This window comes from Ilyonectria robusta (assembly GCF_021365365.1).
Source record: "Ilyonectria robusta strain PMI_751 chromosome Unknown BGZ61scaffold_2, whole genome shotgun sequence".
NCBI classification, from domain to species: domain Eukaryota; kingdom Fungi; phylum Ascomycota; class Sordariomycetes; order Hypocreales; family Nectriaceae; genus Ilyonectria; species Ilyonectria robusta.
Window position 1 is genome coordinate 2,628,062 of NW_025764436.1, and position 17,197 is coordinate 2,645,258.

The 17,197-nt window shown below is 52.5% G+C and overlaps 8 protein-coding genes across 8 annotated transcripts; 2 read left to right on the forward strand and 6 right to left on the reverse strand.

Annotated features, from left to right (window-relative positions):
- Positions 1-373: 373 nt before the first annotated feature.
- BGZ61DRAFT_410831 (general substrate transporter) lies at positions 374-2,191 on the reverse strand (the record flags this gene model as incomplete). The annotated part of the gene is made up of 2 exons (XM_046243251.1): positions 374-2,033; positions 2,088-2,191. The coding sequence occupies 2 exons, from the start codon at positions 2,189-2,191 to the stop codon at positions 638-640; spliced, it is 1,500 nt and encodes a 499-aa protein (XP_046111027.1). The 3' UTR covers positions 374-637.
- A 684-nt stretch (positions 2,192-2,875) lies between these two features.
- BGZ61DRAFT_554045 (uncharacterized protein) lies at positions 2,876-5,175 on the forward strand (the record flags this gene model as incomplete). Its single annotated transcript, XM_046255567.1, has 4 exons — positions 2,876-2,922; positions 3,043-3,085; positions 3,139-3,290; positions 3,356-5,175. Exons 1-4 carry the CDS (start codon positions 2,889-2,891, stop codon positions 5,173-5,175), a joined length of 2,049 nt encoding a protein of 682 aa, XP_046111028.1. The 5' UTR covers positions 2,876-2,888.
- Positions 5,176-5,246: 71 nt separating this feature from the next.
- Positions 5,247-7,724, reverse strand: BGZ61DRAFT_341284 (bacterial alpha-L-rhamnosidase-domain-containing protein; the record flags this gene model as incomplete). Its single annotated transcript, XM_046239388.1, has 1 exon — positions 5,247-7,724. One exon carries the CDS (start codon positions 7,722-7,724, stop codon positions 5,247-5,249), a length of 2,478 nt encoding a protein of 825 aa, XP_046111029.1.
- Positions 7,725-8,119: 395 nt separating this feature from the next.
- Positions 8,120-8,987, reverse strand: BGZ61DRAFT_554047 (uncharacterized protein; the record flags this gene model as incomplete). The annotated part of the gene is made up of 2 exons (XM_046255568.1): positions 8,120-8,768; positions 8,818-8,987. The coding sequence occupies 2 exons, from the start codon at positions 8,985-8,987 to the stop codon at positions 8,120-8,122; spliced, it is 819 nt and encodes a 272-aa protein (XP_046111030.1).
- Positions 8,988-9,592: 605 nt separating this feature from the next.
- BGZ61DRAFT_472589 (uncharacterized protein) lies at positions 9,593-10,159 on the forward strand (the record flags this gene model as incomplete). The annotated part of the gene is made up of 3 exons (XM_046248359.1): positions 9,593-9,794; positions 9,856-10,082; positions 10,133-10,159. 3 exons carry the CDS (start codon positions 9,593-9,595, stop codon positions 10,157-10,159), a joined length of 456 nt encoding a protein of 151 aa, XP_046111031.1.
- A 686-nt stretch (positions 10,160-10,845) lies between these two features.
- On the reverse strand, positions 10,846-14,183 carry BGZ61DRAFT_527214 (N-acetyltransferase B complex non catalytic subunit-domain-containing protein; the record flags this gene model as incomplete). The annotated part of the gene is made up of 8 exons (XM_046253078.1): positions 10,846-11,601; positions 11,651-11,769; positions 11,822-12,942; positions 12,991-13,352; positions 13,403-13,492; positions 13,542-13,622; positions 13,673-13,957; positions 14,049-14,183. 8 exons carry the CDS (start codon positions 14,181-14,183, stop codon positions 10,846-10,848), a joined length of 2,949 nt encoding a protein of 982 aa, XP_046111032.1.
- Positions 14,184-14,374: 191 nt separating this feature from the next.
- BGZ61DRAFT_441714 (uncharacterized protein) lies at positions 14,375-15,269 on the reverse strand. The gene is made up of 4 exons (XM_046244623.1): positions 15,082-15,269; positions 14,903-15,010; positions 14,820-14,847; positions 14,375-14,758 (listed from the first exon to the last, which is right to left on the reverse strand). Exons 1-4 carry the CDS (start codon positions 15,210-15,212, stop codon positions 14,720-14,722), a joined length of 306 nt encoding a protein of 101 aa, XP_046111033.1. The 5' UTR covers positions 15,213-15,269; the 3' UTR covers positions 14,375-14,719.
- A 116-nt stretch (positions 15,270-15,385) lies between these two features.
- Positions 15,386-17,151, reverse strand: BGZ61DRAFT_441717 (terpenoid cyclases/protein prenyltransferase alpha-alpha toroid). Its single transcript, XM_046244624.1, has 4 exons — positions 16,229-17,151; positions 16,135-16,180; positions 15,784-16,085; positions 15,386-15,727 (listed from the first exon to the last, which is right to left on the reverse strand). The coding sequence occupies exons 1-4, from the start codon at positions 16,835-16,837 to the stop codon at positions 15,434-15,436; spliced, it is 1,251 nt and encodes a 416-aa protein (XP_046111034.1). The 5' UTR covers positions 16,838-17,151; the 3' UTR covers positions 15,386-15,433.
- Between the last annotated feature and the right edge of the window lie 46 nt (positions 17,152-17,197).

Consider the following 17,197-nt stretch of genomic DNA (forward strand, 5'->3'; position numbering starts at 1 on the left):
CTACAGGGAGCATCGTCTTCCCCGCTACTGACCAATAGTCGGCAGTGGGAAGTGAGGCTCCACGTTGCCGAGAATAACCTTATTTTGCCATGTTTCGGAAATGGGATGTTGTTATCGTAAGGAGACATATGGACTATGACTTATACGTAGTGAGTCGGGGCTTTCCGGTCTTTGGGGATAAAGGTCATCTGATCGGATGCTTGCAGCCGCTAGGGCTAGGATTGGTGGGTTCCTTCAACAGGAAGTGCTGCATCGGGTAGGACCGGTAGCCAGACCTACTGGGGCCATAAATTGGGAAGGTCTCGGACAGGACCTTCTGGACACAACAGAAGCATCATCCTCCTAGCATCTCATCGTTTTTCAATTGACAGTCTTTTGACCTATCCTTTGGGGACCTGTTGAAGGTCCATTTGATCAAACGTTATCAGCTGGAAAAAGCTATCTACTTTGCCCGGCTGTCCGATTTATCCGGACCCCAAACTTGACCCTATCCGACCTTTCCGACACAACACTATCGCGGTCATCACAGCTCTGCCTCTGGGTGGGTTGTGTGTTCTTAGTGTCCTCTGCTCACTCCCTCACTCAGTAGTAAAGCCTATTAAGTCGTCTTGTGATTCAAGCTCGGTACTAGCATAAATTACTTCTGCTCCGCGGTAGGCTTCTGCACATGGTCAATCTCCTCCTCCAAGTCCTTCATCTGTGGACCATCGAAAATGATGGCGATATCCTCGAGCGATGGACCCTTGGTCTCTGGGAATATCAGATAAACCCCCAAGAACTCAACCATGATCCAGACAACAAAAATTATGTACAAGCGCCATTGAATGTTCTCGAGTCCAACTGGGATCGCGAAATTGGAGAGAATCATAAAGCAATATTGGACGAAATAGAAAAAGGCCATTCCTCGAGTTCGCAGGTGATAAGGAAGAATCTCCGGGACGTAAAGACCCAAGTTTCCGTTGAATCCAAAGTTATAAGCGGGGGAGAAGAGATATAGAAGTGCAACAACAGCATATCCGGCGGCCTTGTTGGTATTGTCCTTGGCAAATACTGCACTCCCTGCAGTGATGGAGATGACAACGGCCCACATGGCAACAAGGGACCAGAGGAACATCGTGCGCCGACCCAGCTTCTCGGGGAGGGTGGCGAAGTAAGTAGCCATGACCCATGAGAACATTTGCGAGGTAGCGTTGATGAGGGTCTGCTGAAGGTCTGATTTGAGACCGACCGACGTGAGGATAGGCGACAGATAGTAGGACACAAAGGCGTTGCCGGACATTTGTGAGCAGATGGCAGCCCAGATAAGAATAAAGAGTCGCTTCCTGTTTCCTGGGCGGGACAGCAACTCTCGCGCAGTACCTACCATTGAGGTCTCACTTGTTTCCTTCTCAGTCTCGATTGTGGTGGTGATTTCCTGGTACTCAAACAGAACAACCGGGTCGGTGGCATCTCCCTCGCCGTGATACTTGACAAGCATCGCGAGCGCCTCTTCCTTGCGGCCCTTGCTAACGAGCCATCTCGGAGACTCGGGGACAAACCAAATGAAGATCAGCTGAATGACGGATGGAAGGCCTTGCAGAGCAGAAGGGATACGCCAAGACGCCGTGCCGTCGATGCGGAATGTCCCGAATGTGCACCATCCGGCAGTGACGGAGCCGAGAGAGTAAAAGGTAAGGAAGAGAGCCGTAGCCGTGCTTCTATGGGCAGGATGGGCGATTTCGGTAATGAATGGAGCACCGGCACCGGCCACAAGAACACTTCCGATGCCAATAAAGAGTCGTGAGATGACGAACATGGCGATGTTGATGGAACCTCCTTGCAGAGCAGCCCCGAGACAGGCAAGCGCAGCACCAACGGCGATGCCGGCACGTCGGCCATAGCCATCGGCCACTGGGGTAATCAAGAAGACACCAACAATACCACCGAGAGGATATGCGGCATTGAAGATGCCAAGAGTCGCGCCCTTGGGTGTTCCGAAATACGACTGCCAATGCGAGACGGACTGGAGACCGTTCATCATCGAGCCGTCGAAGCTGCGACACCGATGGGTTAGCAGATTCCAACGAAGCGGATTCAAGTAAACTTACCCCTGCGAGAAGATGGAAAGAAGCGGAATCAACATCCAGAGGTTGAGGGCCCGAAGGTTTCGGTACCGCCACCAGCGGTGGGTGTTGATCCGAGATTCTGGCATGGCCGGACTTGGGACCTCGAGGTGATCCACCTGAGCATTTGCAGGATTTTTCTGGCCTTTGAATCCCATGTTGAAGAATGTGTTGATACTCCAATGTTGAGGGTGTTGCGGAGAGGATGTTGTGTGGGGAATCCCTGGTCTATATAGATGTCCCCGTTAGGCGGTTCTGCTAGCGACGTTGATCTTTTCCCGAGAGCCAGCCCATGAACGCCTCTTCGCTTCAATTACCCCGGATTCGGTGGTATTCTCGTACACCTGACAGTATGGGGTTTGCGTCTGGATACCCTTAGTCGATGAAAATCCGGGGATGTCGGGGCAGGTCTGGCCCGACTGTGGAGGCACGAGACCAAGTCCAGGTGCAAACCAGCCCATTCCTATGTGGAGGAGGGTAGAATGGGCCATGGTTGAGCCAATAAAACGAGCCATAACTACTTCTCCTGGCAACGGACAGGAGTAACATCCTCCGATCCCCGCCAGCCTCAGTTCACCCATCCATGTCGATGTGGGGACGCTGAGCTTCGGAACTTGCTTAAACCAATTAGACAAGTCAATCTCAATGCCACTACTCCCCGTACTCATCCTTCCCCGCACAGTCACGCGCCGTGGCAACTCATAGGTATAACATACTCCGATTCCCGTCAAGTTGTTCGAGATTGCTCCTGATTCTCTGGCCAGTTCAGCTTTAGCAAATACAGCTATGCCTAATCACCGCACTTCCCTGCCATCAGTCGGTATGTTGCTCCGGCGTCGGTCTATTTCATTCCGTCAGCCCGGGTTGGAACACCAGCTTTGGCATCATGGCAAGCGCCTCGCTTAACTCGGACTCCTCGCTAACCTCGGACTCTTCGCAGGAGGGTTCGGATCCGATGACACTACTGAGAGACGGCCTGTATCGTAAGTTAAGGAACACCCCGCCTTGGACATGTGGCATTGACATTTCGGCCAAGGTGCGAGCGATGTAAGCGACGGAAATGCCGATGCGATCGCCAAACCCCTTCATGCCAGCGGTGTGAGGCGGCTGGAGTGGCATGCGAGTATCTGGATCGTCGCAAGCCTGGGTTTCCCACCGGCCAGCGCCAGGTTTTAGAAGACAAGATTAGTTTGTCACCTCTTTTCCCAGCCATCTCTTTGGGGTTGGCTAATACAGTGTGAATCTTGGCACAGACAGATTAGAAACAGAGATTCAGACGCTGCGTGAAGCCGATGGGAGAGAACAAGCGCATAATCCACCTGCTTCAGCCATACCAGCGCTGACTTCGGATACCAGTGAGTTATCGCAGGCGCCTATGAATCTCGATCCAGAAGAACCTCCCAGGCAAACCACTGAGCAACCACCTTTGGCAACGTCAACGCGAACGGCCAACATCACAGAACAAAAGCCCCCTATGGACTTGGTTGTATCATTGGTCTCGCTGTTCTTTCGACACATTCACACATGGCTCCCATTCCTCAGTGCGCAGCGCGTCTTCGATGAGATGGGGTCTACGCAGGAGCCGTCACTGCTCCACTACGCTCTGTTCGGCGTCTCCCTGCCGTTTTCTTTCGACTCGCGCCTAAACCAACAGTCGGCCGACGCTTTCTGGAAGTACTCGAAGCGACGAATCTTCATCGAGATCCTAGAAGAGCCCTCGTATACCGCACTTGAAGCCTTGACCGTCCTAGTTCTTGACCTCTCCGGGATGACCAATGGGCCACAAGTTTGGGGAGCTCTTGCTGTTGCCACCAAACTCGCACTCCAATTGAAGCCGGATAATAGACATGTCTTCAGAGCATCAACCGGAGCCCCCACGGATGAGCCACTCGTCAGACCAGATCAGATTCACCAACACAGGCTCTTCTGGGCGATCTACGCGCTCGATTGTTACATCTCCATGACGACGAGTCACCCTTCGGAATTGACCGACTCTCATTTCCGTGAGTTTTTGTACACCAGAGAAGTCAGCTGGCGAGATCCGCAAGACATTCGCCTTCTCATGACGCCCCAAGGCCAGACCCAGCCAAAGCAGCCCCACGAGACCGGTGCGACGGCAACACCAAGACTCGTCTTCAGCTATCAGCTCGAATTAATGGAAATTTCGAAGCGACTGCATGCTGTCTACATCGACTACATCACCCTCCCTATAGAGGAGACTGGCTCGTCTGATTGGCTCCAGAGATTCGTGGGGTGCTCGACTCAGTTGTCAGAGTGGTTCCAAACTTTACCACAGTGTCTACATCTAGACACATCAAATCAGCCACAAATATCAACTCATCGCACTCTGCCGTCGGCCCTCATGCTGCATGCCTACTATCACGCGTCAACCATTTATTTGAACGGCCTGATGGCCTTTCCATTCGAGGAATCTCTTTACGCCCAGCGCCTCGACTTCCGCAAGGACAGTCAAGACACCTGCATGAGAAGTGTGGAATCCATGGTTGAGATTTGCTCAAGTGCCACAGACAAGGTCAGGGATAGTCTCGGTTGGCCGTTCGCTTGGTCTGTCTGGGTGGCCGCCCGATACCTGCTTGTTTCTGAATACAACGGCTGCTGCCAATCGCCCCAGTACTTTGACATCCTGCTTCAATCGGTGAAGAAGATGGCAAGGTATTGGCAGATTAGCCGAAAATACTGGCTACTGCTTCACCAAGCAGAGACTGAATTGAGGAATAGTAGGCTTTCTGGCAATCGCACTCAGTCAGGTGTGCTGCCCTCGCTTGTCGATCTTCGCATTGCGACGTGCGACTTGGAGGACAAATTTCGAGCTGACCCTTTCCTGCACGAAACCCAAGTCGCTGGAGAGCAGGCCACGGCATCATATGAGAATCCTGCTGGGTTTGAAGCATCTCTCAGAAACACTGATCTTCAGAGCTCCCTCCCTACCGAGCCTTATTTCAGTCTCTCGGGTCAAGAATCATCCAATTGGTTTACAGTGCCATTATTCGCGCTGCCTACTTATCAGCAGTCCCCTGGGTCATTTGGAAGTGCGGATGGATTCAATACATAAGTAAATCAACTCTTGCGCGTATTTATCACTGTCTACTCTTAAGCTCTTTAGTTCTTGAATTCCAATATTCGTTACTCTGGTAGACATCGCCCTGGTTTCACAATGAATGTCAAGTCATCCGTGCTATCCATAAGCAAACATGGAGACTTTGGAAGCGTGACATATACAGGAATAACCGCGGGCTTGACCAGCTCAACCCTCAAACTTACCACCATGTTCCCTTCAACAGTGGTTGTCCATGCCACGTGCGCAGCCCCGGTTGCCTTCCCGTTTACCATTGGCAACGGAACTGTGGCTTTTAGCTCCCTATACAGTGCCAGCCTTGGTTGGAAAGTAATAGCCTTCCACCCAGGACCCTTTGGTCGAACCCCGGCAGCCTCGGCCATGAACTCGTAAATCGGTGCACTGCCCCAGGCATGGCAATCTGAGCGCTGGGAAACACTGTCCTCCTCCCATGTCGTTAGACCCAGCGAGATCTGAACCCTCCATGGATCCCAGAACTGGTGGAAGTGCTCGTCGTAGACATCCCCACCGACTTTGCTGAGGGCACGTAGAGTATAGAAGGACATGGAAATGGATGCGGGTATGAATGCATTCTTTGCCTCTGTGTTAAGACTCCGACGCAATAGCTCCTGACCAGCTTCTGATGTTACTGCTCCGCTTAGTACAGCCCACACTTGGTTGTGTTGGCTGTAGTCGGCGCTTTTGTCAGCACCGGAGGCCAGGCTATCCGTGAAGAACTTGCCATCAAAGCAATAGGACTGGAGGGCCTGGACAACGTCACCAGCTCTGCAGATGTACTCCTCGGCCAGGCTTGATCTTCCCATCGCAACTAATAGAGCAGCTGCATTCTTCAGAGTGTAGGCATATAAATGGTTGGTGTAGGTGGATATCCCTGATCTCTCTGCCGCTGGAGGAATACCAAACGGCCTCCACTGGTCAGCCCAGTCGACATAATTCCAGATACCCGCTCGCGATTCGGAAAGGACGAGCCTATATTTGGGATCCAGACGAGAATGGAAATAGTTCAAAACCGCATCAACAGCTGGAATAAACGGAGCCAAGAATATCCGATCGCCAAAGAATGCGAGGTGGTCGTTCAACATGTTGACCCAGAAGAGTGAGAAGTGCGGAATGATTTGGGGACGATGCGAGGGCGCACGGCTGCCGGTAAGGCCTAGCCGAGCCTGGAATGAATTATGAATTTGGATCATGGCCTGACGAGCCAGACGGTCGTCACCAGAGACATAGTACGTAAACAAAGCCGAGCTTCGTGTGTCCATTGCATATTGGAGCTGCTCGTAGAACGGGCAGTCTTCGTAGCAGTCATGCATACAATTGACAAGCGTCCGTATGCTTGTCTCCCACAATTCATGTGGCGTGTTATCGGGACCGCCGGAGACCTTGAATCTGGCCTGAATATCTAGAGGATAATTTGCTGCTGTAATCGCAAAGTCCTCCAGGATCAATTCCGATTCTCCAACTTCGATATTGATACGGAGAAACCGGAAAGTGCGGAAGTGAAAAGGTGCAAAACTCTCATCTGCGTTCTCTTTGTTGTAATGACCAGCTGTTGGTACAAGCTTCATACCCTCAAAATGGTAGATATCCTGAGGACCTGTCAGGGCCTTGCTGTAGTCACAGCGACTCCCCTTCTGTCGCAGGTAGGGAATCAGCTTAGGAGTGTCTTCGTAACTCTCAGCATAAGTCACCCTGAGAGTGCTACCGGGGGATTCAGGACGCTTGAACCGGAAAGAGAGAAAGCCCGTCAAGTGTTCTGGCACTTCGAGGTCAATGTGGTGGTTGGTTCCGGGAGGAAGACGGAGGCCTTGACGACCTTCCAGTGATGCTGGAATCCCAAGTAATTGAGTCTCCCAGACTATCTGAGGGATGCAGCTTCGCAAATTATGAACTGAGCTGAAGATAGCTTCCTTACATCTCATTCGCGGGATAAGGCGTGGGGAGAGGTTCCATGGAGATGAGTTGCCAGTCGAAATTTGATATGAGAGAAGCTTGGCTGGAACCCACTCCCAGGATTTGTCGTCAGCATTGCAGACATTTTCGTAGATGTGTAAGAAATCGTCTTCGGGTTCATCTACTCTGAATGTCGTCGAGGGGTCTATAGCTGTCTCCCAAGAAGGACTGCTCTGAACGAGTTCATGCCAAAGACCAGGTGGTCCGGGCAAGAACACTCTCAATCCACCAGAAGGCAATCGGGGAAATGACGTGGCGTATTGAGTTGAATAGAAGTATCGCAGGACAATGACGGCGATCTGATTGTGGCCTTGCTTCAGCCAAGGGCCGATATCAATCTCATCGTAGAACCAAAGGCTAGAATCACCCTTGACAGGACCAAATGAGACAAGTTGATGATTAACGTAAAGCTTGTATCGAGTATCTGCAGTGATTTCGATTGGTAGTGACGTAGGTGGCTCGCCCTCGACTGTAAACTCCCTTCTAAAGTGAACAAGTAGACCGGCGGTATCCTTGCGTTCTTCGGAGAAGTGGGGATGCCACATCCAAGTCTTGTCAACTTGGGGCTCCGCCATGGCGTTGCTGAAGGCCCGAGGGTAAAATAAATGAGAAACTGTTGCAAAAAGATGCTAGTGGCGCGGAGAGATGCAAGAAATGGATTTAAGCCGATGGAGGAAAGAAAGTATGTGTACGATTAAATATGCCGCGGAACATTTGACTGAGAGTGGATATCAATTCATTTGCCAACTTACGCACTCCATTGAGTTCCGTGTCCGCTCGTACACGCGCCGGTCTCATCGGCTCATGTTGACCCGACGATGGAGCGGACTATGTTACCCCGAAAACGCCATATTCTGATTGCGACGAGCTTAGTTCCATGATCCATGTTTGTGGTGGAGTCATCCGCTGAGTTTTCCACTTTCACAGGTAGTAATCCTAGAGAATCTTAAGAGCTAGGATCAGGCTGCTTCTATTTGTATAACCACGATACATTTAATGGCAATTTAAACCTTCTTGTCAGCTGACTCTTGCACAATCTGAATCTGCTGAGTTGCCTCGATGCCGTCAGTAACTGAGTCGCCCGAAACTTCATCATCAAAGAATCCATCTCTCTGGCCCTTAGCCATGTATTCCCAGGTAAAAGGTGTATCCCCAGAAAGAAGCACAGTAGCGTTTTGGACGATACATGCGCCGATTCCGGCAGCGTATTAGCCAGATTCTCCCAGTGAGAGCCGAATATGCAGCGTAGACACGTCGACAGTAGGTTGGCACCGTAAAAGGTCTGGATATCGAAGGCAATGGTGCCAATGATGGCACGAATAAAAATGAAAAGAAAGACCCATACATGCCCATAGATGAGCGAACCAAGACAGGGTAGCCAATGTGATATCGAGCCCCGGCACGCGCCATTCCTACGACCACGACGGCACTGATAAACGACCCCAGGACGCACGAGATGAACGCCTGTTGCCATGTCTTTCCAATGTGCCCATGTTAGTAACGGAATCGAATACGAGATCGGAGACATATGTACCAGGCCAATCGCAATCAGCGATGCAGCGACATTCCATCCTGTGATGCCAAATGCTGTAGAAAGCCAGTAGAGGGGCAAATTATACCTAGAAAAATAAGAAGATGTCACTTTAGACTAATATTTTGAGAACGAACCAAGTCCATGTTCGTTCTTCCGGTCGCTTTGGCTCAAGGTCGCGATTTGTCCATCGTGAGCCTCGCTCTCCAACAGTGTCGTGACCTTGAGGAGCCTCTGGCGATCGAACGAAGTTGAGAAAGGTGGCGCGGGACTGGAAAGGTGTCCGTGCTTCCTGCAAGGAGAGCATTGTGGAAGAGCTTAAAAACTATGATAGGACGCTCCCTTACGATGGGCTAAGGGCACAATTTTCTGATGTGTGCCGTGATTGTGTCACGAGAAAACGGGATCGTGCTATGGTTGGTCTATCATCAACCTTTATACGGTCTCGGGAATACACCTGTCTTGTGGCAATGCGCTAATCATGGGGTACTACGGCCGCTACGAAGACGCTATCAGAATAGCACTGACAACTCCATAAGAGCTAAATATCGGCATTATGACCATGCAAGGCCGATATCCTACGGTGAGATGCACAAGTTTGGACCCAATCTAAGTCACTCATACAATATGCTAGTTTATTTTAGGGTACAGTTCATCTTACTGTAGCACTAGAGGTCAATATCGGGATTGCCATGATGTTCAGGGGTGTCGGACATTGACCGTCGAGTCCGACGAGTATTTTTTAGGCGCCACCCAAAGTCCGAATACACCCCACACTATTCTATCGTGATCCATTGATACGATTCCTTATAAGTTTAAGGTCGACGAGGAAGGGCTGCCTTTCGCAAAATATCATTGAGACCCGTCCAATAGTCCGCCACCTTGATTGACGCAAGACCACATACCGTCGTCATGACTTATCAACCCACTGCCGCCGAGCTCGCTGCTCACACATTCGAGTTTGATAGCGCAACGTTGGATAAGCCTTTAGCAGACTTTCTCCAGAAATTCTACACGCTCTCCGACGACAGAGAGAATGCCAATAGTTGGGCCGCTTGCTTCACCGAGGATGCAACCATGAAGCGGAAGACGGCCGATGCGGTTGGTCGTGACGGTGAGCCAACTTCTCCAAATTTCCAACAGCATATACGAGGTACTGATATGGATGAACCTAGCTATCTCTGAGATCAACATGGGATCGTGGGAGGGCCAAGCCTCGCGTCTCCACGTTGTATATAAAGTCTTCCCATTCGCAGCGGGAAGTCCTCAAGAGGTCATGGTTTACGGATTGAGTAAATATTGGTATGAGGATGGAACCACGGGACAAATGCCCTGGGCTGCTCGGCTTCATTTCCAACGGTCCAAAGAGGGTATTGCGATAGATTTCTACCAGATTTATGCGGTAAGTGGGTTGGCCCCAAAATGTGCGCGTGAGTCCTAACCAAGTCATAGGGTCAACTCCAAACGCCAGCTGAGTAACGAACTTCAAGACCGAACAGATTAAACACGATTAGATTTCTGGGTACACTTTCCCATCCGTATATGTAAACGTTTAAATACTATCACTATTGGTCTGCCATTCCGCTTGAGGGAGCCTGCATGTTCGCTTCACACACTGGTTATTATGAAGTCGCGGCTCACTGCCACAAAATCTTTGAACCTGTTGATTAAATGCAAGTTGCTGGCCTCGGAATGAGTAGGCTTGGTATTTGGCAGACTCCGGTATCATTCCCTGGCCTGGGCACATGCGCCAGAATTCGAGCAGTTCGTCGTCCATCGGACAATTCCAGGCGTCAGACCGCCGACGACTGCACATTCGAATCGGACACACGTACAATCCTCCCGCAAAGTCCGACGGGGGCCCGTCCATTAATTCTCAAAGCTAGGGCGAGATCCGGATGAGCTCTGTATTTCGGTTTGTTTTCTGAACCTTAGCTCTAAGCTTACATTGCCTCTGTACGTGTTGTCGGTCTTCACAACATGCATCAAAGGCTCACGCGGCCGTCTCAACCCCGACACGTACATGGCGTCTACTTCATCCACCCATCGATAGGAGAAATGGTTCACTCCCATTTATGGAACCAGAGGCACAATGTCAATATGTCGTCATCGCTTTTTGATCGTCAATCGACTTCTATCCAACTAAGCCGCGGAGTTCTCACCGTCTAAATCCACTTCACCTCCGTCCATCCCTTAATGTTAGCCTCCCAACTACCCACGAGCCTAGTCAGCGCATCATCCCCAACCACAGCTTGAATGTCTGTTCCATTTTCGAAAATCCACCGCCGGGCTGCAGGCTCGAAATCCCTACCCGACACCTGCTCCTTCAACTTTGCCGTCCAGCCCTTGCCGTCCTTGAGCGCTGTCTCGGCAACTGCGAGAAGCGCCTTAAGCTGTGCCACGACGTCCTTCAATAGGTTGCTGTTTCCAGAGCGATCCCGCTCCTTCTGGCGTTCATTGGTGGCGAGAATCCACTGCACTGCCTGCTTCGTCGCGTCGGCTGTGTCCCGGAGTATGGCTACCGCGTGCATAGAGCTGAGCATGGCAATCTGGCCCGCAGCCCCAGACTTTTCCTCTGGCGCAACCTCAGAGGCGAGGGTCTCAATAGCAGCCTTTACACCATCCACGATGTGGCCGAAAATCTCGGGAACAGGGGATGGTCGGCCCATACCGGTGGTGAAAGGAATCAGCGTGGTTAGCAAGCTGATAGCTTCAAAGTAGATTGCCTCTGGCTGCGTGAGATCTGACTTTGGCCCATTGAGGAATTTAGTAAACGAGTTGCTCAATTGACTCAACATCTCGAGGACAAAGGTCTGTTCGGGGATGGCTGCAGCCGCTGAAGCCTTGTATACTGATGGAGGTTTGTATGTCAGGACCTCATGGAATGCTTCGGAAAGAAGAGAGAGGTGTGCTCGTCGGTTCTGTAGGTTCATTAGCTATGATGCCAAAACGGTGAATGGTGCGTCGTACTGTAGGCGGTGGGCCAATCCGGAGGCGAGAGTAGACAATCGGGCGAGAGCTGCAATCCCATGACGGAAACGAGCCATAATCGATAACCTCACTTAGTTCGTTATCGTCAGTCACCTCAGCTGCAATCATTCGTCAGTAAAATAGACCATTGGGGACCAGTATGGTGCATACCAAATCGCTCATCCTGAAGCACCTCCCCAAAAGGCTGTCCCAAAAGCCTCTCCGTTCTCGTTTCCTCCACAAGACTCATTGCCCTGGTGCAGCTCCATCTGAGTGCCTCCATGTACCGAGGAATGTCAATCACACTTCCATAACTGCTCGATTCGAACGCATCAATCAGGCGCCTGGGCATGCGAAGCTTCAACGAGACACTGTAGTGAGTTTGGAGTAGCTCCATAAGTTCCCATCCCCAGGTATCATTGGGTGAAATAATAGAGGGGGCGATTGTGGAAAGGCGGTCGTAGAAGATCGGGCCAAGAGAATCCATGATGGTGCGTTTAACACCTAGGGTTTCCCAGATCTCACGCGCTCGGGGAGCTGTGCCAAGGAAGAAGTGGAGCTGGACAAGGAGGAGAGAGATGTGGCCATGTTTGGGGGTGAGAGTCAGTTGGTGCTCCAAGAACAAAGTGGCGCGGATGAGGGGCGAAAGGGATACTGGGGCGTTGGAGCTGTCGGTTGACGGAGGGAAAGCAGACTGGATATTGCAAAGCGCAATGAGCACGGCGAGGTCCGGTTTAATCTCTGCCTCAACCGCAGGGTGTGTAGGCGCAAGTTCCAGCAGTGACTGGTGCAGCTCGAGAGCGCCTTGAGAGACGGTGGTAAAGCATGGTCCAGGAGAGTCCAAATCGATCTCCTCGTCGGTAACTATGCACTTCCTCAGGGGCTTCTCTCCTGGGATGGTGACATACATCGAGGGACAGGTGGACGCGAAGTACTGTAGCTTCAGGGAGAGAGTCCGTCTCCTAGCAGAGTCGAGTTCATTTTCGGTGTCCTTTGCCAACTGAGGGGTATAATCGTAGGCGAGGTACTTCATTGCGGGCGGGTTAAGTTTCTCGGCAAAGCCCTTGATGTCGTCGAAACAAGCAGCGTTGGCGCCTTGATCTTGAATATAATGGATGAGCTCTTTTAGTCGCAAAGAAGCGGGCTGGCCGTCCGTGAGATCATCGCCATCATTCGACGCCAGGTTAAAAGCGGCTGAGACGCGAGCCAAGAGGATGATTCGCTTGTAGATAGGCCGTAAGTTGGGCACCTTGACAAATTTGAGAAGAAGCTCTTGGACTGCCTTCTCGGTACTATTGAGTGATTAGTTGGACGAAACCTAGTGCAGACGGGGTGCATACTCAGGTTTGACGGCCTTCATCTGGGCGGCAGCATCAATGAATTGCCGCCAGATGGCCCAATCAGAGGCGAGGAGGTTAGGTTGGCCACTTTCATCTGTAGTTGACAAACAATCCTTGCAAAGTCGGTAGATGGCTTCCCAGTCGCTGTCCCGCTGGTGCTTGGCTAGGGTCCTTAGAGCCAACTCCTTCCGTCCTTTTTGGAACTGGACAAGCGGGCAGAAGAGAGGGCTGGAAATGAGCTTTTCGAAATCGTCGCTGGTTCCGTGCTTTTCGACAATGTCGTAAAGTAAGAGAATCTCCTCTTCTGATTGGATGCTTCGTGGTTGCGGCTTCGCGGCATCGCCACCCTCAGCGCTTTCTGCCTAGTGCTGTGTTAGGCAGATCACGCACGAGCTGGGTTGTGTCTAATTACCTGCTCTGCTAGCTGTGCAGCTCGTTGGATCTGCTTAAGAGCCAGCATTCCATACAGTTTCTTCTTCTCAGGGGGTGACTGAGGACTTGTCTGCGTTGAAAGTCAGCCTGATCCCAGTGACTGCATAGAATGAACTTACCGCCAGCATATGAGTAATGACAATATTCCAGAACATAAAGGACCTCTCCTGTGCAAATGATCTGTCGAGAATCGCAGCAATCTGATATGTAGTTAGCTCCTGTCGCAACCACCAGACATCTCATTCCATACCTGCTGCGCACTGATCAGATCCCAGTGCAGCAAGCACGACTCCAAGCACCGGGTCGCCGAGATCTTGTCCTTCGGCGCCGCCTTGACGAGCCGCACCCTCAAAGCCCCCAGAGTCTCGGGGAACTCATCCGGATGCGCCAGGTCTTGCGTGGCCCACTCGAGCAGGTCAATGCCGTCGGCATCCTTGACAACGGTGCCGTCCTTGACGAACTGCGCCATGGCGGCTACGGCCGCGAACTTTGCGCTCGGGTCATCCAGCTGGCTCTCCGCGCAGACCTTGACTATCTACGGCGCCATACGTTCGTCAGCTCGACCGCCCAAGACATACTTAGACCGTGGAGGAAATGGGTTTTTCTGTCTCTGGCTGCTGACGGACCTGGTAGTACTGGTCGTTGGAGGTCCGGGCTCGCTTCTCGGCCAGGCGGATGACGATGGCCCAGTTGCCGTCGTCGAAGGCCGACTGCAGCTGGAGGTCGACGCCGTTCTTGAGAGAGGGCCGTTGGCGATTCATTTGCGCGGTCGCTTCGTCGCCGAGATGGGCGTGTTATACTTCATGAGATGGCTCGGCTTGCCAGCGAATATTTGGAGGGGTTCAAATTGAGCTGCCCAAGGAACTGACGTGGGGTGAATGTTGGCGGGGCTGTGGATTGTGGCTAGTGCCTGAGCCACAGCGCGCCTTGGAGCTCCAGGCGCAAAATAGGATGGCTTCATGGGGTGAAATTGCTACGAGAGGACGTCTTTGCTGCATGTTGCGGTGTGAAAGCGGTTCCTTTCTTTGAAAAAATCACTCAAGGGGCACAGTACAATGGAAATATCCTCACTGGCCGGCGCCACTGGACGAGGCAACACGTAGCCGGGCCATATGGTGATTCCAATCCTGAATGCATTCAATCCTCCGTCCCGCTCGAATGCGCCGCAGATACACTATTGTACAATAATCGTGGTATTTCACATGCTCTCAAATCGTGGGGTCCTCACGTCTCGATGGAGTGGCAGGGTCTCAATCGGCGTCTCGGCTCGTCTCGTATCGGTTCGATCCGCGTCGCTTCAGAACCAAGAACCGGACTTCTTCTTGCGCTCGTCGGTCTGTCGTACAATTAGCCGTCAATCGCCTACAATTCAAAGCCATCCGGCGATGAAGACATACCCATGCCTGCTTGCAATCGCGATACGCCCTACTCAGCTATTAGCACTCGCGCTCTATGGCCGCCGGCGGTCGGAGCTGCCCACTGGAAGTATTCGCCGCACATAGCCTTGTCGCCGCCGTTCCGGAACAGGCACTTGTAGCTCCGCTGCGCAGCCTCTTGGCAAGGGTCGAAGAACTCGCTCTTCGATTTCCTATCGGGGGGGTTATCGCGGCGTCAGTCGCGCGATCCTGCGGGCGGGATGAATTAGAGGTGGAAGCTTACGTCTCGAACTTGCGACGCTTGTCCTCGTTCCAGGGAGCCGAATTGTCCTCTGATTTGGCGGCCGCAGTGGCGACGGAGGCTGGCTCGGGAGCCTTGGAGGCCATGGGCTCTTTTGGTTCTTGGGAAGACATGATGGAGAGCGTTGCGGGTTGTGGAGGAGCTGGATTCTCGGGAAGATGCGGTTGGTGGAGGATGAAGTCATGATCGGCTGATTATCGGCTATCCGGGATCTGTCACCAACTGAATACCAGATCATATGTCTTCATTTTCCAGAATTCTAGGAGTAATGATATACTTTTTTGCTCCGAATGATCCAATTCCACCATGGTTTGGGAGTTCATACCAAAACTCTTTACCAGAACCCATCGCCCTCCCACCCCCTCCTCTCACCCCGTATACTATCCAACAAGCCAGCTCTTGCTCGTTCAATCTTGCGTGTTGTTTCTTTGCTGCAGCATAGGCCGACATCGAATTCCTTCAGGTCGCTATCACCCATCGTAGCCAGTGCGGCTAGTCCGAGGTACGAGTGGTACATGTCTGGCGGCCCGCCCACGGCCTTGGAGAAGCCTCCAATGCGGTGCTGCGTGATGTCGAGGATGTATCGCCGAGATGGCGGGGCATTGATGACGGAAGAGTTTCCGAGCATCTAACAATATCGTCAGTGGTCAATTCCATGAGTTCGGTTATAGATTTCAGACATACCTCAAGCGTTCCGCCCACCCACCAGCAGTAGCACGTATCGGCCTTTTTGTTCCAGCGCCCATTGAACCCCACATGGCCGAGCTCTGTCTCCCCAATTTCCGACTCGATGAAGTTTTCTTCCACTTCATCTTCCTCTTCCTCCTCTGCAAGATATCGGAACTGCCGGGAGGCTAGGAACTGGAATAGGCCTTCACGGTTGGGAACGCCTTCCTTTAGAGCCTTCTGGGTTTGGGGTGAGAGGGTAGAGTCTTGAGGACGGTCAAGGAGGGAGAGTGCTCCGATGGCGCAGTACGCGTATCCAGCTGAGAATTGTCAGTTCTTGTTAGCTGCTAAACCACGGGGTGTTCATACCGTGAGATTCGTGTTGTGAAGACTCTGCAACTCCTCCATCATAGGTCTGCGAAAGTCAGTTTAGCGTATCCCCAAAAGCAACAGAGAGACTCACCTGTCCCCGTCGGACATGTGCCACCATTTCATCAACATCCACATCCTCAACCCACGCCTCATCACCCTCCTGAACATCCCCCCTCAGCATCCAGCGAATACAGCTAGCCAGGTAGCTATGCCGCATATCCCTCCCCCCGACCGTCTCTCCATCCCAGACATTCTGGCCAAAGCTCCCATCCTTCCTCTGCAGGGTGCGAATCCACCGGAGCAGCTTTGCCCGATCAACGCCGGCAAACGCCGCGCGCTCCTCGTCCTCGCCGTCGGCGGCAAGCCCCAGCAGGATCAGGGCGAAGAAGCTCGCGGCCAAGTTTGCGGTGCCCTTGCGGGCGTCCTGGCCGGCGTACGAATGCGTGGAGCTGCCGCAAAAGCCGCCGTCCGGGTGCTGCAAGCTGAGGACCCAGCGACGGATGGCGGCCCGGTCTGCCGGGGTCAGCGGCACGGAGAGGAGGTCTAGGGCAGAGATGGTGAAGCAGGCGAAGGTGAGGCGGGTGGAATCGTATGCTGTGTAGGGTGAGGGGAGAAAGGTGCTGTGGCATCGCTCCCAGTACTTGATGTGGCGCTGCTTGTCGAGAGAGGGAGGGTCTTTGGAGTCTGTGGCGTTCGCCATGGCAGCGACCGGGGCTTTGCTCTCGTAGGGAAACTCGTGAATGAGAACGATTGAGTGGACGATGGTGAAAATGAAAGCTGGAATCGGGTTGCTGAGTTGATGTTGGACAGGATGATTGAAGCTGACCACCTTAAGTCAATCGAGGGACAGTCCTAGAGGTAAGTCCCGGCCTAGAAACGGAGACAGGCCAGGTCCCGTCCCGCAACGCCACACTTTGAGCTTCCAGCCACAAGGGTCTTTTATGCTTTGGGCTTTTGCGTCTGCTGATTCGCGAGGAGGCTGGCGAAAACTGGATGCCCGCAATGCGAGCGAACAGCCAAGACTGGGAGAGCGACAGGGGCGTGCAGCATGTGACGTGAC